A 27,500-nucleotide genomic window follows, 5' to 3' on the forward strand; every position below is an offset into this window, starting at 1 on the left:
TATAATGTAGTAACAGACACCTTCATAACAATATGTAATATGTACAATATACACACTGCAAGTATATATATATATAATGTAGTAACAGACACCTTCATAACAATATGTAATATGTACAATATACACACTGCAAGTATATTTATATATAATGTAGTAACAGACACCTTCATAACAATATGTAATATGTACAAAATACACAATGCAAGTATATATATAAAATGTAGTAACAGACACCTTCATAACAACATGTAATACGTACAATATACACACTGCAAATATATATATAATGTAGTAACAGACACCTTCAAAACAATATGTAATATGTACAATATACACACTGCAAGTATATATATAATGTAGGAACAGACACCTTCATAACAATATGTAATAGGTACAATATACACACTGCAAGTATATATATAATGTAGGAACAGACACCTTCATAACAATATGTAATATGTACAATATACACACTGCAAGTATATATATAATGTAGTAACAGACACCTTCATAACAATATGTAATATGTACAATATACACACTGCAAGTATATATATAATGTAGTAACAGACACCTTCATAACAATATGTAATATGTGCAATACACACACTGCAAGTGTATATATATATATAATGTAGTAGCAGACACCTTCATAACAATATGTAATATGTACAACATACACACTGCAAGTATATATATAATGTAGTAACAGACACCTTCATAACAACATGTAATACGTGCAATACACACACTGCAAGTATATATATATAATGTAGTAGCAGACACCTTCATAACAATATGTAATATGTGCAATACACACACTGCAAGTATATATATATAATGTAGTAGCAGACACCTTCATAACAATATGTAATATGTACAATATACACACTGCAAGTATATATATAATGTAGTAACAGACACCTTCATAACAACATGTAATACGTGCAATACACACACTGCAAGTATATATATATAATGTAGTACCAGACACCTTCATAACAATATGTAATATGTACAATATACACACTGCAAGTATATATATAAAGGTAGTAACAGACACCTTCATAACTATATGTAATATGTACAATATACACACTGCAAATATATATATAATGTAGTAACAGACACCTTCATAACAATATTTAATATGTACAATATACACACTGCAAGTATATATATATAATGTAGTAACAGACACCTTCATAACAATATGTAATATGTACAATATACACACTGCAAGTATATATATCATGTAGTTACAGACACCTTCATAACAATATGTAATATGTACAATATACACACTGCAAGTATATATATAATGTAGTAACAGACACCTTCATAACAACATGTAATACGTACAATTTACACACTGCAAATATATATATAATGTAGTAACAGACACCTTCATAACAATATGTAATATGTACAATATACACACTGCAAGTATATATATAATGTAGTAACAGACACCTTCATAACAATATGTAATATGTACAATATACACACTGCAAGTACAGTATATATATATAATGTAGTAACTGACACCTTCATAACAATATGTAATATGTACAATATACACACTACAAGTATATATATAATGTAGCAACAGACACCTTCATAACAGTATGTAATATGTACAATATACACATTGCAATTACATATGTATTTTAATGTATTAACAGACACCTTCATAACAATATATAATATGTACAATATACACACTGCAAGTACAGTATAAATATAATGTAGTAACTGACACCTTCATAACAATATGTACAATATACACACTACAAGTATATATATAATGTAGTAACATACACCTTCATAACAATATGTAATATGTACAATATGCACACTGCAAGTATATATATAATGTAGTAACAGACACCTTCATAACAATATGTAATATGTACACTATACTCACTGCAAGTATATAGATATAATGTAGTAACAGACACCTTCATAACAATATGTAATATGTACAATATACACACTGCAAGTACAGTATATATATATAATGTAGTAACTGACATCTTTATAACAATATGTAATATGTACAATATACACACTGCAAGTATATATATAATGTAGTAACATACACCTTCATAACAATATGTAATATGTACAATATACACACTGCAAGTATATATATAATGTAGTAACTGACACCTTCATAACAATATGTAATATGTACAATATACACACTGCAAGTATATATATAATGTAGCAACAGACACCTTCATAACAGTATGTAATATGTACAATATACACATTGCAATTACATATGTATTTTAATGTATTAACAGACACCTTCATAACAATATGTAATATGTACAAAATACACAATGCAAGTATATATATATAATGTAGTAACAGACACCTTCATAACAATATGTAATATGTACAATATACACACTGCAAGTATATATATAAAATGTAGTAACAGACACCTTCATAACAACATGTAATACGTACAATATACACACTGCAAATATATATATAATGTAGTAACAGACACCTTCATAACAATATGTAATATGTACAATATACACACTGCAAGTATATATATAATGTAGGAACAGACACCTTCATAACAATATGTAATAGGTACAATATACACACTGCAAGTATATATATAATGTAGGAACAGACACCTTCATAACAATATGTAATATGTACAATATACACACTGCAAGTATATATATAATGTAGTAACAGACACCTTCATAACAATATGTAATATGTACAATATACACACTGCAAATATATATATAATGTAGTAACAGACACCTTCATAACAATATGTAATATGTGCAATACACACACTGCAAGTGTATATATATATAATGTAGTAGCAGACACCTTCATAACAATATGTAATATGTACAACATACACACTGCAAGTATATATATAATGTAGTAACAGACACCTTCATAACAACATGTAATACGTGCAATACACACACTGCAAGTATATATATATAATGTAGTAGCAGACACCTTCATAACAATATGTAATATGTGCAATACACACACTGCAAGTATATATATATAATGTAGTAGCAGACACCTTCATAACAATATGTAATATGTACAATATACACACTGCAAGTATATATATAATGTAGTAACAGACACCTTCATAACAACATGTAATACGTGCAATACACACACTGCAAGTATATATATATATAATGTAGTACCAGACACCTTCATAACAATATGTAATATGTACAATATACACACTGCAAGTATATATATAAAGGTAGTAACAGACACCTTCATAACTATATGTAATATGTACAATATACACACTGCAAATATATATATAATGTAGTAACAGACACCTTCATAACAATATTTAATATGTACAATATACACACTGCAAGTATATATATATAATGTAGTAACAGACACCTTCATAACAATATGTAATATGTACAATATACACACTGCAAGTATATATATCATGTAGTTACAGACACCTTCATAACAATATGTAATATGTACAATATACACACTGCAAGTATATACATAATGTAGTAACAGACACTTTCATAACAACATGTAATACGTACAATTTACACACTGCAAATATATATATAATGTAGTAACAGACACCTTCATAACAATATGTAATATGTACAATATACACACTGCAAGTATATATATAATGTAGTAACAGACACCTTCATAACAATATGTAATATGTACAATATACACACTGCAAGTACAGTATATATATATAATGTAGTAACTGACACCTTCATAACAATATGTAATATGTACAATATACACACTACAAGTATATATATAATGTAGCAACAGACACCTTCATAACAGTATGTAATATGTACAATATACACATTGCAATTACAGTATAAATATAATGTAGTAACTGACACCTTCATAACAATATGTAATATGTACAATATACACACTACAAGTATATATATAATGTAGTAACATACACCTTCATAACAATATGTAATATGTACAATATGCACACTGCAAGTATATATATAATGTAGTAACAGACACCTTCATAACAATATGTAATATGTACACTATACTCACTGCAAGTATATAGATATAATGTAGTAACAGACACCTTCATAACAATATGTAATATGTACAATATACACACTGCAAGTACAGTATATATATATAATGTAGTAACTGACATCTTTATAACAATATGTAATATGTACAATATACACACTGCAAGTATATATATAATGTAGTAACATACACCTTCATAACAATATGTAATATGTACAATATACACACTGCAAGTATATATATAATGTAGTAACTGACACCTTCATAACAATATGTAATATGTACAATATACACACTGCAAGTATATATATAATGTAGCAACAGACACCTTCATAACAGTATGTAATATGTACAATATACACATTGCAATTACATATGTATTTTAATGTATTAACAGACACCTTCATAACAATATGTAATATGTACAATATACACACTGCAAGTATATATATAAAGGTAGTAAAAGACACCTTCATAACTATATTTAATATGTACAATATACACACTGCAAGTATATGTATATAATGTAGTAACAGACACCTTCATAACAATATGTAATATGTACAATATACACACTGCAAGTATATATATAATGTAGTTACAGACACCTTCATAACAATATTTAATATGTTCAATATACACACTGCAAGTATATGTATATAATGTAGTAACAGACACCTTAATAGAAATATGTAATATGTACACTATACTTACTGCAAGTATATAGATATAATGTAGTAACAGACACCTTCATAACAATATGTAATATGTACAATATACACACTGCAAGTACAGTATATATATAATGTAGTAACTGACACCTTCATAACAATATGTAATATGTACAATATACACACTACAAGTATATATATAATGTAGTAACATACACCTTCATAACAATATGTAATATGTACAATATGCACACTGCAAGTATATATATAATGTAGTAACAGACACCTTCATAACAATATGTAATATGTACACTATACTCACTGCAAGTATATAGATATAATGTAGTAACAGACACCTTCATAACAATATGTAATATGTACAATATACACACTGCAAGTACAGTATATATATAATGTAGTAACTGACACCTTCATAACATTATGTAATATGTACAATATACACACTACAAGTATATATATAATGTAGCAACAGACACCTTCATAACAGTGTGTAATATGTACAATATACACATTGCAATTACATATGTATTTTAATGTATTAACAGACACCTTCATAACAATATGTAATATGTACAATATACACACTGCAAGTATATATATAATGTAGTAACAGACACCTTCATAACAATATGTAATAAGTACAATATACACACTGCAAGTATATATATAATGTAGTAACAGACACCTTCATAACAATATGTAATATGTACAATATACACACTGCAAGTATATATATACTGTAGTAACAGACACCTTCATAACAATATGTAATATGTACAATATACACACTGCAAGTATATATATATAATATAGTAACAGAGACCTTCATAACAATATGTAATATAATATACAAACTGCAAATATATATAATGTAGTAACAGACACCTTCAGAACAATATGTAATATGTACAATATACACACTGCAAGTATATATATATATATATATATATATATATATATATATATATATATATATATATATATATATATATATATATATATATATATAATGTAGTAACAGACACCTTCATAACAATATGTAAGATGTACAATATACACACTGCAAGTATATATATAATGTAGTAACAGACACCTTCATAACAATATGTAATATGTACAATATACACACTGCAAGTATATATATATATATATATATATATATATATATATATATATATATATATATATATATATATATATATACCAATCTAAGGTAATACGCAAGGACATTAACACATCCGACACATATGTAGGATTAACCGAGGGAGAATTCAAAACCAGATGGAACAATCACAAGGCTTCTTTCAGGAACAAAAACCTGCGAAATACCACAGAACTCAGCAAACACATTTGGGACCTCAAAGACAATAATGTTGAATATTCAATAACATGGCAAATTCTTGCATCCAGCACACCTTACAATAGTGGTAATAAAAGATGCAACCTATGCTTGAAAGAGAAACTGTTTATTATTTACCGTCCAGACCTGTCATCCCTCAACAAGCGCAGCGAAATTGTAACAGCATGCCGCCATAGACGGAAACACCTCCTAGGTAACACATGAGCCAATCACCACGCCCCTAGGCCAGCCTGTACCCACCCACTCTGTGCCCTATATAAACCATGGTATGTGAATGCTCCCATTAAAATCTCCTGACGATTGAGGGTACCCCCCCTCATGAAACAGGCCTGTAGAGATGAAATAGTCTTGTGATTTTTTCCCACACATACATATATATATATATATATATATATAAAATGTAGTAACAGACACCTTCATAACAATATGTAATATGTACAACATACACACTGCAAGTATATATATAATATAGTAACAGACACCTTCATAAAAATATGTAATATGTACAATATACACACTGCAAGTATATATATATAATGTAGTAACAGACACCTTCATAACAATATGTACACTATACACACTGCAAGTATATATATATAATGTAGTAACAGACACCTTCATAACAATAGTTAATATGTACAATATACACACTGCAAGTACAGTATATACATAATGTAGTAACTGACACTTTCATAACAATATGTAATATGTACAATATACACACTACAAGTGTATATATAATGTAGTAACAGACACCTTCATAACAATATGTAATATGTACAATATACACACTGCAAGCATATATATAATTTAGTAACAGACACCTTCATAACAATATGTAATATGTACAATATACACACTGCAAGCATATATATAATTTAGTAACAGACACCTTCATAACAATATGTAATATGTGCAATATACACACTGCAAGTATATTTATAATGTAGTAACAGACACCTTCATAACAATATGTAATATGTACACTATACACACTGCAAGTATACATATAATGTAGTAACAGACACCTTCATAACAATATGTAATATGTACAATATACACACTGCAAGTATATATATAAGGTAGCAACAGAAACCTTCATAACAGTGTGTAATATGTACAATATACACATTGCAATTACATATGTATTTTAATGTATTAACAGACACCTTCATAACAATATGTAATATGTACAATATACACACTGCTAGTATATATATACTGTAGTAACAGACACCTTCATAACAATATGTAATATGTACAATATACACACTGCAAGTATATATATATAATATAGTAACAGACACCTTCATAACAATATGTAATATAATATACAAACTGCAAATATATATAATGTAGTAACAGACACCTTCAGAACAATATGTAATATGTACAATATACACACTGCAAGTATGTATATATATATATATATATATATATATATATATATATATATATATATATATATATATATATATATATATAATGTAGTAACAGACACCTTCATAACAATATGTAAGATGTACAATATACACACTGCAAGTATATATATAATGTAGTAACAGACACCTTCATAACAATATGTAATATGTACAATATACACACTGCAAGTATATATATATATATATATATATATATATATATATATATATATATATATATATATATATATATATATATATATAAATGTAGTAACAGACACCTTCATAACAATATGTAATATGTACAACATACACACTGCAAGTATATATATAATATAGTAACAGACACCTTCATAAAAATATGTAATATGTACAATATACACACTGCAAGTATATATATATAATGTAGTAACAGACACCTTCATAACAATATGTACACTATACACACTGCAAGTATATATATATAATGTAGTAACAGACACCTTCATAACAATAGTTAATATGTACAATATACACACTGCAAGTACAGTATATATATAATGTAGTAACTGACACTTTCATAACAATATGTAATATGTACAATATACACACTACAAGTGTATATATAATGTAGTAACAGACACCTTCATAACAATATGTATTATGTACAATATACACACTGCAAGCATATATATAATTTAGTAACAGACACCTTCATAACAATATGTAATATGTACAATATACACACTGCAAGCATATATATAATTTAGTAACAGACACCTTCATAACAATATGTAATATGTGCAATATACACACTGCAAGTATATATATAATGTAGTAACAGACACCTTCATAACAATATGTAATATGTACACTATACACACTGCAAGTATACATATAATGTAGTAACAGACACCTTCATAACAATATGTAATATGTACAATATACACACTGCAAGTATATATATAAGGTAGTAACAGACACCTTCATAACAATATGTAATATGTACAATTTACACACTCCAAGTATATATATATATATATATATATATATATATATATATATATATATATATATATATATATATATATATATATAATGTAGTAACAGACACCTTCATAACAATATGTAATATGTACAATATACACACTCCAAGTATATATATATATATATATATATATATATATATATATATATATATATAGTAACAGACACCTTCATAACAATATGTAATATGTACAATATACACACTCCAAGTATATATATATATATATATATATATATATATATATATATATATATATATATATATATATATATATATATATATATATAATGTAGTAACAGACACCTTCATAACAATATGTAATATGTACAATATACACACTGCAAATATATATATAATGTAGTAACAGACACCTTCATTACAATGTGTACACTATACACACTGCAAGTATATATATATATATAATATAGTAACAGACACCTTCATAACAATATGTAATATGTACAATATACACACTGCAAGTATATATATAATGTAGTAACAGACACCTTCAAAACAATATGTAATATGTACAATATACACACTACAAGTATATATATAATGTATTAACAGACACCTTCATAACAGTATGTAATATGTACAATATACACACTGCAAGTATATATATATATATTTTAATGTATTAACAGACACCTTCATAACAATATGTAATATGTGCAATATTTACCATATTTTGGTCATTTTAATCATTGCCAAGACTAATTTATTTTGCACAAGTATTTCCGTTTCTATAGCAACACATACTTCTGGAAACAACGCAAGTGTGTTCTAATCATGGTAATATACAACAAAAACGACTATTTTTGGAGAAATGATGATTCACAACCGTATCATTTTGAAGCTGAACATACTGAGGATGAGCAGCTGCTTCTAGAAGCCAGCACGGAGGAAGAGTGAGACGTTGGAGCAGACGGAAGCTGAGAGAGTGAGGTGAAAGTGTCTTTAACGCTGCTAATGTGGAGCTTGGAGACAAGCTATTTGGACATAAATGGAGTGCCTACCCCAATAAATTGGGGAAAAAAAGTGTGTTTACTCACGTGCAGCGCTCCAATGGCACTTGCAGGACAGCCTCTTCCTCCGCTAGGATGCTTGGCTCTTCCTCCTGCAGATGGAAGGAAAGACAGAAGGAGGTGAGATGTTTTGAGGTGAGGAGAAGATGGAGTGATGTCACCTCATCGGCATCCTCCAGCTTCTTCTTCTTGCTCTCGGGCATGAGGTCGTCCAGCCAGCTCAGCTCTCGCTTGGTGAAGATAAAGTCCAACAGCTTCCTGATGAAGACCAGCGCTAACACCTGAGGAGCCCCCCCCCACCCCACACACACACACACACACCTGATTTGAAGAATTCATTTGACTTAAAGGTGGACTGTCCTTTTTTGGAATGAGGACAATCCTTCACAACCTTGAAGTGAGACAGGAACACATACTGTACGTTTACTAGCACAAGTCAGCTGACAGTGGACTTAATAGTCGCTCCACTCTGCTTGTGAAGGGCCCTAAAAAAACCTCCATCAAGGTTTTATATACACACTGTAAGTATATATGTAGTATCTAGTAACATTCATAATAACATGTAATATTTACATATTTTCATCATGCTGTAAGTATATATGTAATGTAGTAGCATTCATAATAACATGTCATATTTACTTATTTGGATCATGCTGTAAGTATATATGTAGTATCTATTAACATTCATAATAACATGTAATACTTACATATCTTGATCATACTGTAAGTATATGTGTCATGTAGTAACGTTCATAATAACATGTAATGTTTAAATAGTTTGATCATGCTGTAAGTATATATGTATGTAGTAACATTCATAATAACAAGTCATATTTACATATTTTGATCATACTGTAAGTATATATGTAGAATCTAGTAACATTCTAACATGTAATACTTACATATGTTGATCATGCTGTAAGTATATATGTAATGTAGTAGCATTCATAATAACATGTAATATTTACATATTTGGATCATGCTGTAAGTATATATATGTAGTATCTATTAAAATGAATGATAACATGTAATATTTACATATTTTGATCATTCTGTAAGTATGTATGTAATGTAGTAACATTCATAATAACATGTAATATTTACATATTTTGATCATGCTATAAGTATATATGTATGTAGTAACATTCATAATAACATGTAATATTTACATATTTTGATCATGCTGTAAGTATATATGTATGTAGTAACATTCATAATAACATGTAATATTTACATATTTTGATCATACTGTAAGTATATATGTAGTATCTAGTAACATTCATAATAACATGTAATACTTACATATGTTGATCATACTGTAAGCATATGTGTCATGTAGTAACATTCATAATAACATGTAATATTCACATATTTTAATCAAACTGTAAGTATATATGTAATGTAGTAACTTTTATAATACAATGTAATATTTACATATTTTGATCATACTGTAAGTATAGATGTAGTATCTATTAACATTCATAATAACATGTAATACTTACATATTTTGATCATACTGTAAGTATATTTGCATGTAGTAACATTCATAATAACATGTGATGTTTACATATTTTAATCAAACTGTAAGTATATATGTAATGTAGTAACTTTCATACTACAATGTAATATTTACATATTTTAAAGATACTGTAAGTATATATGTAGTATCTAGCAACATTCATAATAAAATGTAATATTTACATATTTTCATCATGCTGTAAGTATATATGTAATGTAGTAGCATTCATAATAACATATCATATTTACTTATTTGGATCATGCTGTAAGTATATATGTAGTATCTATTAACATTCATAATAACATGTAATACTTACATATCTTGATCATACTGTAAGTATATGTGTCATGTAGTAACATTCATAATAACATGTAATGTTTAAATAGTTTGATCATGCTGTAAGTATACATGTATGTAGTAACATTCATAATAACATGTAATATTTACATATTTTGATCATACTGTAAGTATTTATGTAGTATCTAGTAACATTCATAATAACATGTAATACTTACATATGTTGATCATGCTGTAAGTATATATGTAATGTAGTAGCATTCATAATAACATGTGATATTTACATATTTGGATCATGCTGTAAGTATATATATGTAGTATCTATTAAAATGAATAATAACATGTAATATTTACATATTTTGATCATTCTGTAAGTATGTATGTAATGTAGTAACATTCATAATAACATGTAATATTTACATATTTTGATCATGCTGTAAGTATATATGTATGTAGTAACATTCATAATAACATGTAATATTTACATATTTTGATCATACTGTAAGTATATATGTCGTATCTAGTAACATTTATAATAACATGTAATGCTTAGATATGTTGATCATTCTGTAAGCATATGTGTCATGTAGTAACATTCATAATAACATGTAATAATTACATATTTTAATAAAACTGTAAGTACATCTGTAATGTAGTAATTGTTATAATACAATGTAATATTTACATATTTTAAAGATGCTGTAAGTATATATGTAGTATCTATTAACATTCATAACAACATGTAACATTTACATATTTGGATTATGCTGTAAGTATATATGTAGTATATATTAACATTCATAATAACATGTAATACTTACATATTTTGATCATACTGTAAGTATATTTGCATGTAGTAACATTCATAACAACATGTAATATTTACACATTTTAATCAAACTGTAAGTATATATGTAATGTAGTAACTTTCATACTATAATGTAATATTTACATATTTTAAAGATGCTGTAAGTATATATGTAGTATCAAGTAACATTCATAATAACATGTAATATCTACATATTTTCATCATGCTCTAAGTATATATGTAATGTAGTAGCATTCATAATAACATATCATATTTACTTATTTGGATCATGCTGTAAGTATATATGTAGTATCTATTAACATTCATAATAACATGTAATACTTACATATCTTTATCATACTGTAAGTATATGTGTCATGTAGTAACATTCATAATAACATGTAATGTTTAAATAGTTTGATCATGCTGTAAGTATACATGCATGTAGTAAGATTCATAATAACATGTAATATTTACATATTTTGATCATACTGTAAGTATATATGTAATGTAGTAACATTCATAATAACATGTAATACTTACATATGTTGATCATGCTGTAAGTATATATGTAATGTAATAGCATTCATAATAACATGTAATATTTACATATTTGGATCATGATGTAAGTACATATATGTAGTATCTATTAAAATGAATAATAACATGTAATATTTACATATTTTCATCATGCTCTAAGTATATATGTAATGTAGTAACATTCATAATAAAATGTAATATTTACATATTTTGATCATACTGTAAGTATATATGTAATGTAGTAACATTCATAATAACATGTAATACTTACATATGTTGATCATGCTGTAAGTATATATGTAATGTAATAGCATTCATAATAACATGTAATATTTACATATTTGGATCATGATGTAAGTACATATATGTAGTATCTATTAAAATGAATAATAACATGTAATATTTACATATTTTCATCATGCTCTAAGTATATATGTAATGTAGTAACATTCATAATAAAATGTAATATTTACATATTTTGATCATACTGTAAGTATGTATGTATGTAGTATCTAGTAACATTCATAATAACATGTAATACTTACATATGTTGATCATGCTGTAAGTATACATGTATGTAGTAACATTCATAATAACATATAATATTTACATATTTTGATCATACTGTAAGTATATATGTAGTATCTAGTAACATTCATAATAACATGTAATACTTACATATGTTGATCATGCTGTAAGTATATATGTAATGTAGTAGCATTCATAATAACATGTACTATTTACATATTTTGATCATTCTGTAAGTATGTATGTAATGTTGTAACATTCATAATAACATGTAATATTTACATATTTTGATCATACTGTAAGTATGCATGTAATGTAGTAACATTCATAATAACATGTAAATATTTACATATTTTGATCATGCTGTAAGTATATATGTATGTAGTAACATTCATAATAACATGTAATATTTACATATTTTGATCATACTGTAAGTATATATGTAGTATCTAGTAACATTCATAATAACATGTAATACTTACATATGTTGATCATACTGTAAGCATATGTGTCATGTAGTAACATTCATAATAACATGTAATATTTACATATTTGGATTATGCTGTAAGTATATATGTAGTATCTAGTAACATTCATAATAACATGTAATATTTACATATTTTAATCAAACTGTAAGTATATATGTAATGTAATAACTTTCATACTACAATGTAATATTTACATATTTTAAAGATGCTGTAAGTATATATGTAGTAACTATTAACATTCATAATAACATGTAACATTTACATATTTTGATGATGCTGTAAGTATATATGTAGTATATATTAACATTCATAATAACATGTAATATTTACATATGTTGATCATACTGTAAGTATATATGCAATGTACTAACATTCATAATATGTAATATTTACATATTTTGATCGTGCTGTAAGTACAGTATATATGTAATGTACTAGCATTCATGACATGTAATATTTAGATCATGATGTAAGTATATGTGTAGTATCTAGTAACATTCATAATAACATGTAATATTTACCTATTTTGATCATGCTGTAAGTACAGTATATACGTAATGTACTAGCATTCATAATATGTAATATTTACATCATGCTGTAAGTATATATGTAGTATCTAGTAACATTCATAATAACATGTAATATTTACATATTTTATTCATTTTAAGCATAAGGCGTCTTATAATTTCACAGACACATCACAACGATCGCTTTGTCTTTCAACAACATCATTGATTATTACTCACAACATACTTTATGAGGGACGGTAAAACATCACTTACTGTACAATGTCTGCTAGGATGATCACTGTTAGGATGTTGATGTTGTTTACATGAAGATTGAATCCTAATCCTCACTAAGAAAAAAGAGGGCGGTACCAAGCGTTTGCGTTTTTCTCGCCATAGACCAGGTCTAAGTTGGATGTCAAAGTTGACCAACTTGTGGGATTATGTCCACAACCTTCTACTATCCAGGTGAGAGACATGATTCATCATCTAGAATTAACTTGAGGTTTTAGATACAAAGAAAACAAATCAGGTGTCAGGAAGGTGGTGGCGGCAATTGGCGAGACCCCAGGGTGCAGACATGGCAAGCGACGTGCAAGTAATACCGAGGTTTAGTGAACAAAAAAGACTAAAAGGCTCTACCAACTGAGCCTTACCGCCCCAAATGTATTCACTACATGTTTATGTAGATGATAATAATAATGACATGTACTCACTATATGTTTATGTAGATGATGTTAATAATGACATGTACTCACTATATATTTATGTAGATGATATTAATAATGACATGTACTCACTATATGTTCATGTAGATGATGTTAATAATGACATGTACTCACTATATGTTTATGTAGATGATGTTAATAATGACATGTACTCACTATATGTTTATGTAGATGATAATAATAATGACATGTACTCACTATATTTTTATGTAGATGATAATGATATAGACATGTACTCACTATATGTTTATGTAGATGATATTAATAATGACATGTACTCACTATATATTTATGTAGATGATGTTAATAATGACATGTACTCACTATATGTTCATGTAGATGATAATAATAATGACATGTACTCACTATTTGTTTATGTAGATGATAATAATAATGACATGTACTCACTGTATGTTTATGTAGATGATATTAATAATGACATGTACTCACTATATGTTTATGTAGATGATATTAATAATGACATGTACTCACTCTATGTTTATGTAGATGATGTTAATAATGACATGTACTCACTATATGTTTATGTAGATGATATTAATAATGACATGTACTCACTATATGTTCATGTACATGATATTAATAATGAGATATACTCAATATATGTTTAAGTAGATGATATTAATAATGACATGTACTCACTATATGTTCATGTAGATGATATTAATAATGAGATATACTCAATATATGTTTAAGTAGATGATATTAATAATGACATGTACTCACTATATGTTTATGTAGATGATGTTAATAATGAGATATACTCACTATATGTTTATGTAGATGATGTTAATAATGACATGTACTCACTTTATGTTTATGTAGATGATAATAATAATGACATGTACTCACTATATGTTTATGTAGATGATAATAATAATGACATGTACTCACTATATTTTTATGTAGATGATAATGATATAGACATGTACTCACTATATGTTTATGTAGATGATGTTAATAATAATGACATGTACTCACTATATGTTTATGTAGATGATGTTAATAATGACATGTACTCACTATATGTTTATGTAGATGATGTTAATAATGACATGTACTCACTATATTTTTATGTAGATGATAATGATATAGACATGTACTCACTATATGTTTATGTAGATGATGTTAATAATGACATGTACTCACTATATGTTTATGTAGATTATATTAATAATGACATGTACTCACTATATGTTTATGTAAATGATAATAATAATGACATGTACTCACCATATGTTTATGTAGATGATGTTAATAATGACATGTACTCACTATTTGTTTATGTAGATGATAATAATAATGACATGTACTCACTGTATGTTTATGTAGATGATATTAATAATGACATGTACTCACTATATGTTTATGTAGATGATATTAATAATGACATGTACTCACTCTATGTTTATGTAGATGATGTTAATAATGACATGTACTCACTCTATGTTTATGTAGATGATGTTAATAATGACATGTACTCACTATATGTTTATGTAGATGATGTTAATAATGACATGTACTCACTATATGTTTATGTAGATGATATTAATAATGACATGTACTCACTATATGTTTATGTAGATGATATTAATAATGACATGTACTCACTATATGTTTATGTAGATTATGTTAATAATAATGACATGTACTCACTATATGTTTATGTAGATGATAATAATAATGACATGTACTCACTATATGTTTATGTAGATGATAATAATAATGACATGTACTCACTATATTTTTATGTAGATGATAATGATATAGACATGTACTCACTATATGTTTATGTAGATGATGTTAATAATGACATGTACTCACTATATGTTTATGTAGATGATGTTAATAATGACATGTACTCACTATATATTTATGTAGATGATGTTAATAATGACATGTACTCACTATATGTTTATGTAGATGATGTTAATAATGACATGTACTCACTATATGTTTATGTAAATGATAATAATAATGACATGTACTCACTATATGTTTATGTAGATGATGTTAATAATGACATGTACTCACTATATGTTTATGTAGATGATAATGATTTAGACATGTACTCACTATATGTTTATGTAGATGATGTTAATAATGACATGTACTCACTATATGTTTATGTAGATGATGTTAATAATGACATGTACTCACTATATGTTTATGTAGATGATGTTAATAATGACATGTACTCACTATATTTTTATGTAGATGATAATGATATAGAAATGTACTCACTATATGTTTATGTAGATGATAATAATAATGACATGTACTCACTATATTTTTATGTAGATGATAATGATATAGACATGTACTCACTATATGTTTATGTAGATGATGTTAATAATGACATGTACTCACTATATGTTTATGTAGATGATATTAATAATGACATGTACTCACTATATGTTCATGTAGATGATATTAATAATGAGATATACTCAATATATGTTTAAGTAGATGATATTAATAATGACATGTACTCACTATATGTTTATGTAGATGATGTTAATAATGACATGTACTCACTATATGTTTATGTAGATGATGTTAATAATGAGATGTACTCACTATATGTTCATGTAGATGATGTTAATAATGACATGTACTCACTATATGTTCATGTAGATGATGTTAATAATGACATGTACTCACTATATGTTTATGTAGATGATGTTAATAATGACATGTACTCACTATATGTTCATGTAGATTATGTTAATAATGACATGTACTCACTATATGTTTATGTAGATGATATTAATAATGACATGTACTCACTATATGTTCATGTAGATGATAATAATAATGACATGTACTCACTATATGTTTATGTAGATGTTGTTAATAATGACATGTACTCACTATATGTTTATGTAGATGATGTTAATAATGACATGTACTCACCATATGTTTATGCAGATGATGTTAATAATGACATGTACTCACTATATGTTTATGTAGATGATGTTAATAATGACATGTACTCACTATATGTTTATGTAGATGACATTACTAATGAGATATACTCACTATATGTTTATGTAGATGATATTAATAATGACATGTACTCACTATATATTTATGTAGATGATGTTAATAATGACATGTACTCACTATATATTTATGTAGATGATGTTAATAATAAAGAGATGTACTCACCATCATGGGGAAGACGATGGCCGCCTTGGAGGTCTTGATGATCCAGAGTAGCAGCAGGCAGCTGAGCTGGATGAGGGTGAACAGGTGCACCTTCCTCAGGGGGACGTGGCGCAGGTAGACCAGGTCTGGCTGGTGCTTGGCGGGCATGCTGAACAGTCTCAGCCGGTCATAGAACTGCAGAGAAAGACAACATAATAGATTATTATTCGACTTCTACCTTCTTCTTTTCTCATCTGTCTTTAGGCTGATTTAGCAAATACAGTACACATTTACAGTACACGTGTACAGTACACGTGTACAGTACACATCTACAGTACACATGTACAGTACACATGTACAGTACACATGTAGTACCTGTATTCCTCGGAGAGAAGAGGCTCCCATGTAGAGAAAGACACCGTACAACACCGGCATGGGGATGTACTGAAACACACACACACATGTACAAATACTTTCATGTACTTGACACAGATGTACAAATACTTTCATGTACTTTGACACAGATGTAGAATTACTTTCATGTACTTTGACACAGATGTACAAATACTTTCATGTACTTTGACACACATGTAGAATACTTTCATGTACTGTGTGGTATGATACAATTGTGCTGTCAGTAAAGGAAAATGTAATGTTGTAAAGATAGTACAGGTGTATGTAAAGATAGTACAGTTGTATGTAATGTTGTAAAGATAGTACAGGTGTATGTAAAGATAGTACGGGTGTATGTAAAGATAGTACAGGTGTATGTAAAGATAGTACAGGTGTATGTAATGTTGTAAAGATAGTACAGGTGTATGTAAAGATAGTACAGTTGTATGTAATGTTGTAAAGATAGTACAGGTGTATGTAAAGATAGTACGGGTGTATGTAAAGATAGTACAGGTGTATGTAAAGATAGTACAGGTGTATGTCAAGATAGTACAGGTGTATGTAATGTTGTAAAGCTATTACATGTGTATGCAAAGATAGTACATGTGTATGTAAAGATAGTACAGGTGTATGTAAAGATAGTACGGGTGTATGTAAATATAGTACAGGTGTATGTAAAGATAGTACAGTTGTATGTAATGTTGTAAAGATAGTACAGGTGTATGTAAAGATAGTACGGGTGTATGTAAATATAGTACAGGTGTATGTAAAGATAGTACAGTTGTATGTAATGTTGTAAAGATAGTACAGGTGTATGTAAAGATAGTACGGGTGTATGTAAATATAGTACAGGTGTATGTAAAGATAGTACAGTTGTATGTAATGTTGTAAAGATAGTACAGGTGTATGTAAAGATAGTACGGGTGTATGTAAAGATAGTACAGGTGTATGTAAAGATAGTACAGTTGTATGTAGTGTTGTAAAGATAGTACAGGTGTATGTAAAGATAGTACGGGTGTATGTAAAGATAGTACAGGTGTATGTAAAGATAGTACGGGTGTATGTAAAGATAGTACAGTTGTATGTAATGTTGTAAAGATAGTACAGGTGTATGTAAAGATAGTACGGGTGTATGTAAAGATAGTACAGGTGTATGTAATGTTGTAAAGATAGTACAGGTGTATGTAATGTTGTAAAGATAGTACAGGTGTATGTAAAGATAGTACAGGTGTATGTAATGTTGTAAAGATAGTACAGGTGTATGTAAAGATAGTACAGGTGTATGTCAAGATAGTACAGGTGTATGTAATGTTGTAAAGATATTACATGTGTATGCAAAGATAGTACATGTGTATGTAAAGATAGTACAGGTGTATGTAAAGATAGTACGGGTGTATGTAAATATAGTACAGGTGTATGTAAAGATAGTACAGTTGTATGTAATGTTGTAAAGATAGTACAGGTGTATGTAAAGATAGTACGGGTGTATGTAAAGATAGTACAGGTGTATGTAATGTTGTAAAGATAGTACAGGTGTATGTAATGTTGTAAAGATAGTACAGGTGTATGTAAAGATAGTACAGGTGTATGTAATGTTGTAAAGATAGTACAGGTGTATGTAAAGATAGTACAGGTGTATGTCAAGATAGTACAGGTGTATGTAATGTTGTAAAGATATTACATGTGTATGCAAAGATAGTACATGTGTATGTAAAGATAGTACAGGTGTATGTAAAGATAGTACGGGTGTATGTAAATATAGTACAGGTGTATGTAAAGATAGTACAGTTGTATGTAATGTTGTAAAGATAGTACAGGTGTATGTAAAGATAGTACGGGTGTATGTAAAGATAGTACAGGTGTATGTAAAGATAGTACAGGTGTATGTAATGTTGTAAAGATAGTACAGGTGTATGTAAAGATAGTACAGGTGTATGTAAAGATAGTACAGGTGTATATAATGTTGTAAAGATAGTACAGGTGTATGTAAAGATAGTACAAGTGTATGTAAAGATAGTACAGGTGTATGTAAAGATAGTACAAGTGTATGTAAACATAGTACAGGTGTATGTAAAGATAGTACGGGTGTATGTAAATATAGTACAGGTGTATGTAAAGATAGTACAGGTGTATGTAAACATAGTTCAGGTGTATGTAAAGATAGTACGGGTGTATGTAAATATAGTACAGGTGTATGTAAAGATAGTACAGGTGTATGTAAAGATAGCACAGGTGTATGTAAATATAGTACGGGTGTATGTAAAGATAGTACAGGTGTATGTAATGTTGTAAAGATAGTACGGGTGTATGTAAAGATAGTACGGGTGTATGTAAAGATAGCACAGGTGTATGTAAAGATAGTACAGGTGTATGTAAAGATAGTACGGGTGTATGTAAAGATAGTACAGGTGTATGTAAAGATAGTACGGGTGTATGTAAAGATAGTACGGGTGTATGTAGAGTTCTCTGACCTTGAGCACAGAGGTCATGAAGACGGAGCAGCCCATGAGGGTGAAGATCATGAGTCCAGTGAAGCGTTGCTCCCTGATGCCCAGGAACTTGGGTTGCTCCCCGGGCGCCGAGCACTGGGACTCCAGCTTCAGGCTGTTGACGTGCGTGATGGAGAGCACGGTGGCCGCCACAAACCAGGGCAGGCCCATCACCGAGCACACGCCCAGCATCAGGCCCACCATGAACAGATCCAGGTGGTAGCCACAGCCTTTCTGCAGGAGCGCAGACTTAAGACCTTGAGAAACCACCAACACGGAGATGAGCAGCACATACCTTCAGCTTGTGCTCCGTCCTGTTGATGATGACCGCTGTGATCTGCTGGTCCATGAAGATCAGGATGGTGCACAGCAGAGCTGGGAACAGACTTATGATGACGGTCCACCAGGGGTTTGGTCCCAGGGGGTTGATGAGCCAGCCTCGGTCGTCTCTGGTTGGCTGGGATCGGACAGGATGGATGGATGAGTCAATGAACGCTGACTTGAGTCATGGTGGCACCAAGACCACCAGGCCATACCCTACCCTACCCTACCGTGTCCTTGCTTCTCCTGAGGATCTGATGCTGGACTTTGAAGTACTGTACTTTTCAGACTATAAGGCGCACTTAAAATCGTTTCATGTTCTCAAAAATCAACAGTGTGCCTTATAAGTTGGTGCACTTAAGACCAAGACCAAGACCACCAGGCCATACCCTACCCTACCCTACCGTGTCCTTGCTTCTCCCGAGGATCTGATGCTGGACTTTGAAGCACCGTATTTTTCGGACTATAAGGCGCACTTAAAATCCTTTCGTGTTCTCAAAAATCAACAGTGTGCCTTATAAGTTGGTGCACTTAAGACCAAGACCAAGACCACGAGGCCATACCCTACCATACCCTACCATGTCCTTGCTTCTCCTGAGGATCTGATGCTGGACTTTGAAGTACCATACTTTTTGGACTATAAGGCGCGCTTAAAATCCTTTCATGTTCCCAAAAATCAACAGTGTGCCTTATAAAATTATGCACTTAAGACCAAGACCAAGACCATGAGGCCATGCCCTACCCTATCGTGTCCTTGCTTCACCTGAGGATCTGATGCTGGACTTTGAAGCACCGTATTTTTCGGACTATAAGGCGCACTTAAAATCATTTCATGTTCTCAAAAACCAACAGTGTGCCTTATAAGTTGGTGCACTTAAGACCAAGACCAAGACCACAAGGTCATACCATACCCTACCCTACCCTACCCTACCGTGTCCTTGCTTCTCCTGAGGATCTGATGCTGGACTTTGAAGTACCGTACTTCTTGGACTATAAGGCGCACTTAAAATCCTTTCATGTTCTCAAAAATCAACAGTGTGCCTTATAAGTTGGTGCACTTAAGACCAAGACCAAGACCACCAGGCCATACCCTACCCTACCCTACCGTGTCCTTGCTTCTCCTGAGGATCTGATGCTAGACTTTGAAGTACTGTATTTTTCGGACTATAAGGTGCACTTAAAATCCTTCCATGTTCTGAAAAATCAACAGTGTGCCTTATAAGTCGGTGCACTTAAGACCAAGACCACAAGGCCATACCCTACCTTACCCTACCGTTTCCTTGCTTATCCTGAGGATCTGATGCTGGACTTTGAAGTACAATATTTTTCGGACTATAAGGCGCACTTACACAGGGGCGATCAGCAATCTGCACACCTGGGACTGATGAGGGCGAGCGGTATAAGGGCCAGTGGACCCTAGGATCCTGGCGGGAACTTAGTTTATATATGATGTACCTGTTTTCCTTCCGTCGCCTTGGTTTCGAGCTGTGTGTTTCGCTATCTTGGACTCCCCCCCCAGGATCTCGACTGCCTTCCCGGATCTCGACCCCCTCGCGTGGACACGGACTCTGACGCCTCTCTCTCTCTCGCCCTGGATCTTTCACCTGTCTCACGGACTTCCCAGATAAGCCTCGCCCTGGTGGACTTCCAGTTTGGAACAACAGCTACCCGGTAACACTCAACAGATAACTGCCTCACATAGTCTCACACCATACACACTCTTGAATTTAGTCTAGACTAGACTATGTCTCCCGGCTGGCCTGGGAACGCCTCGGGATCCCCTGGGAAGAGCTGGACGAAGTGGCTGGGGAGAAGGGAAGTCTGGGATTCCCTGCTTAGGCTGCTGCCCCCGCGACCCGACCTCGGATAAGCGGAAGAAGATGGATGGATGGATGGTTAACATAAAACTATACAAGGTGAGTATAAAAGTATACAAGATGAGTAACATAACAACTATAAAACAGGTTAATAACATAAAAAGTATACAAGATGAGTAACATAACAACTATAAAACACGTTAACATAAAAACTATACAAGATAAGTAATGTGAAAAATATAAAACACGTTAACATACAACTGTACAAGGCGAGTAACATAAAAACAATAAAACACGTTAATAACATAAAAAGTATACAAGATGAGTAACTTAAAAACTATAAAACACGTTAATAACATAAAATTTACTGTAGCAATGAATGGGCGCTTGCATTGCAGCAGGCCCATAATAATAATAATAATAATAATAATAATAATAGTGATTGAAGCATGCATAAAACTCACCTTAAACATTGCAGCAGGCCCATAATAATAATAATAATAATAATAATAATAATGATAATAATAATCAGTGATTGAAGCATGAATGAAACTCACCTTAAACATTGAAGCAGGCCCATAATCATAATAATAATAATAATAATAATAATCAGTGATTGAAGCATGAATGAAACTCACCTTAAACATTGAAGCAGGCCCATAATAACAATAATGATAATAATAATAATAATAATAATAATAATCAGTGATTGAAGCATGAATGAAACTCACCTTAATCATTGAAGCAGGCCCATAATAATAATAATAATAATAATAATGATAATAATAATAATAATAATAATCAGTGATTGTAGCATGAATGAAACTCACCTTAAACATTGCAGCAGGCCCATAATAATAATAATAATAATAATAATAATAATAATCAGTGATTGAAGCATGAATGAAACTCACCTTAAACATTGAAGCAGGCCCATAATAATAACAATAATAATAATAATAATAATAATAATAATAATAATAATAATAATAATAATCAGTGATTGAAGCATGAATGAAACTCACCTTAAACATTGAAGCAGGCCCATAATAACAATAATGATAATAATAATAATAATAATAATAATAATAATCAGTGATTGAAGCATGAATGAAACTCACCTTAATCATTGAAGCAGGCCCATAATAATAATAATAATAATAATAATGATAATAATAATAATAATAATAATCAGTGATTGTAGCATGAATGAAACTCACCTTAAACATTGCAGCAGGCCCATAATAATAATAATAATAATAATAATAATAATAATAATCAGTGATTGAAGCATGAATGAAACTCACCTTAAACATTGAAGCAGGCCCATAATAATAACAATAATAATAATAATAATAATAATAATAATAATAATAATAATAATAATCAGTGATTGAAGCATGAATGAAACTCACCTTAAACATTGAAGCAGGCCCATAATAATAATAATAATAATAATAATAATAATCAGTGATTGTAGCATGAATGAAACTCACCTTAAACATTGCAGCAGGCCCATAATAATAACAATAATAACAATAATAATAATAATAATAATAATAATAATAATAATAATCAGTGATTGAAGCATGAATGAAACTCACCTTAATCATTGAAGCAGGCCCATAATAATAATAATAATAATAATAATAATAATCAGTGATTGTAGCATGAATGAAACTCACCTTAAACATTGCAGCAGGCCCATAATAATAACAATAATAATAATAATAATAATAATAATAATAATAATAATAATAATCAGTGATTGAAGCATGAATGAAACTCACCTTAATCATTGAAGCAGGCCCATAATAATAAAAAAAAATAAAAAATAATAATAATAATAATGATAATAATAATAATAATCAGTGATTGTAGCATGAATGAAACTCACCTTAAACATTGCAGCAGGCCCATAATAATAATAATAATAATAATAATAATAATAATAATCAGTGATTGAAGCATTAATGAAACTCACCTTAAACATTGAAGCAGGCCCATAATAATAACAATAATAATAATAATAATAATAATAATAATAATAATAATAATAATAATAATAATCAGTGATTGTAGCATGCATGAAACTCACCTTAAACATTGCAGCAGGCCCATAATAATAATAATAATAATAATAATAATAATAATAATAATCAGTGATTGTAGCATGAATGAAACTCACCTTAAAGACGCTGGGCACCTTCAGTTTGGGAGAAGGGATCCCGAAGGCGTAGTCCACCAGGACCAAGGTGAAGATGGTGATGCAAACTGCAAAGTCACTAATCACACACCTCACCTGTAGAGTGACAACATGTAATACTAATCACACACCTCACCTGGTGAGTGACAACATGTAATACTAATGACACACCTCACCTGGTGAGTGACAACATGTAATACTAATGACACACCTCACCTGGTGAGTGACAACATGTAATACTAATGACACACCTCACCTGGTGAGTGACAACATGTGATACTAATGACACACCTCACCTGGTGAGTGACAACATGTGATACTAATGACACACCTCACCTGGTGAGTGACAACATGTAATACTAATGACACACCTCACCTGGTGAGTGACAACATGTAATACTAATGACACACCTCACCTGGTGAGTGACAACATGTAATACTAATGACACACCTCACCTGGTGAGTGACAACATGTAATACTAATGACACACCTCACCTGGTGAGTGACAACATGTAATACTAATGACACACCTCACCTGGTGAGTGACAACATGTGATACTAATGACACACCTCACCTGGTGAGTGACAACATGTAATACTAATGACACACCTCACCTGGTGAGTGACAACATGTAATACTAATGACACACCTCACCTGGTGAGTGACAACATGTAATACTAATCACACACCTCACCTGGTGAGTGACAACATGTAATACTAATCACACACCTCACCTGTAGAGTGACAACATGTAATACTAATGACACACCTCACCTGGTGAGTGACAACATGTAATACTAATGACACACCTCACCTGGTGAGTGACAACATGTAGTAACTAACATGTTGAACATATTTAACCATGCCATTGTATTATCATGCTATTGTATTTGTTTATGTGTTTAGATCTTGGCATGTTAGGGTAATGAAGAATGTGTGATAGTGGGTAAAAAGTCAAGGGTATACAATAAGCTGCCATTATGATGTGCACTCATCTTTTGTAATCACCTTCAACTATACTAAGTCTTTACATGCTTGGAATATGCACTTTTGCATGATATAATTAGTTACTATGGTCATCTAATTAGTTACTATGGTCATCTAATTAGTTACTATGGTAATATAATTAGTTACTATGGTCATCTAAGTAGTTACTATGGTCATCTAATTAGTTACTATGGTAATATAATTAGTTACTATGGTCATCTAAGTAGTTACTATGGTCATCTAATTATTTGCTGTGATTATCTAATTAGTTACTATGGTCATATAATTAGCTACTATGGTCATCTAATTAGTTACTATGGTAATATAATTAGTTACTATGGTAATATAATTAGTTACTATGGTCATCTAATTAGTTACTATGGTAATATAATTAGTTACTATGGTCATCTAATTAGTCACTATGGTCATCTAATTAGTTACTATAGTAATATAATTAGTTACTATGGTCATCTAATTAGTTACTATGGTAATATCATTAGTTACTATGGTCATCTAATTAGTTACTATGGTCATCTAATTAGTTACTATGATAATATAATTAGTTACTATGGTCATCTAATTAGTTACTATGGTCATCTAATTAGTTATTATGGTAATATAATTAGTAACTATGGTCATCTAATTAGTTACTATGGTCATCTAATTAGTTACTATGGTAATATAATTAGTTACTATGGTCATCTAAGTAGTTACTATGGTCATCTAATTAGTTGCTGTGATTATCTAATTAGTTACTATGGTCATCTAATTAGTTACTATGGTCATCTAATTAGTTATTATGGTAATATAATTAGTAACTATGGTCATCTAATTAGTTACTATGGTCATCTAATTAGTTACTTTGGTAATATACTTAATTACTATGGTCATCTAATTAGTTACAATGGTCATCTAATTAGTTACTTTGGTAATATAATTAGTTACTATGGTCATCTAAGTAGTAACTATGGTAATATAATTAGTTACTATGGTCATCTAAGTAGTTACTATGGTAATCTAATTAGTTGCTGTGATTATCTAATTAGTGACTATGGTCATCTAATTAGTTACTATGGTCATCTAATTAGTTAATATGAAAATATAATTAGT

At 29.7% G+C, this 27,500-nt stretch overlaps 1 protein-coding gene across 1 annotated transcript in view; it reads right to left on the reverse strand.

The window, feature by feature from the left end:
* LOC133614008 (sodium-driven chloride bicarbonate exchanger-like) overlaps positions 1 to 27,500 on the reverse strand; it is a 154,956-nt gene that overhangs the window by 1,874 nt on the left and 125,582 nt on the right. Inside the window, exons 24-30 of the mRNA XM_061971937.2 lie at positions 25,384 to 25,497; positions 21,353 to 21,514; positions 21,040 to 21,291; positions 18,551 to 18,619; positions 18,197 to 18,370; positions 9,755 to 9,874; positions 9,621 to 9,685 (exon numbers count right to left, since the gene is read on the reverse strand). Of these exons, the coding sequence (XP_061827921.1) occupies positions 9,621 to 9,685; positions 9,755 to 9,874; positions 18,197 to 18,370; positions 18,551 to 18,619; positions 21,040 to 21,291; positions 21,353 to 21,514; positions 25,384 to 25,497 (956 nt within the window). The remainder of the gene's footprint in view (positions 1 to 9,620; positions 9,686 to 9,754; positions 9,875 to 18,196; positions 18,371 to 18,550; positions 18,620 to 21,039; positions 21,292 to 21,352; positions 21,515 to 25,383; positions 25,498 to 27,500) is intronic.

The sequence above is a fragment of the Nerophis lumbriciformis genome, linkage group LG13, assembly GCF_033978685.3.
Source record: "Nerophis lumbriciformis linkage group LG13, RoL_Nlum_v2.1, whole genome shotgun sequence".
NCBI lineage: Eukaryota > Metazoa > Chordata > Actinopteri > Syngnathiformes > Syngnathidae > Nerophis > Nerophis lumbriciformis.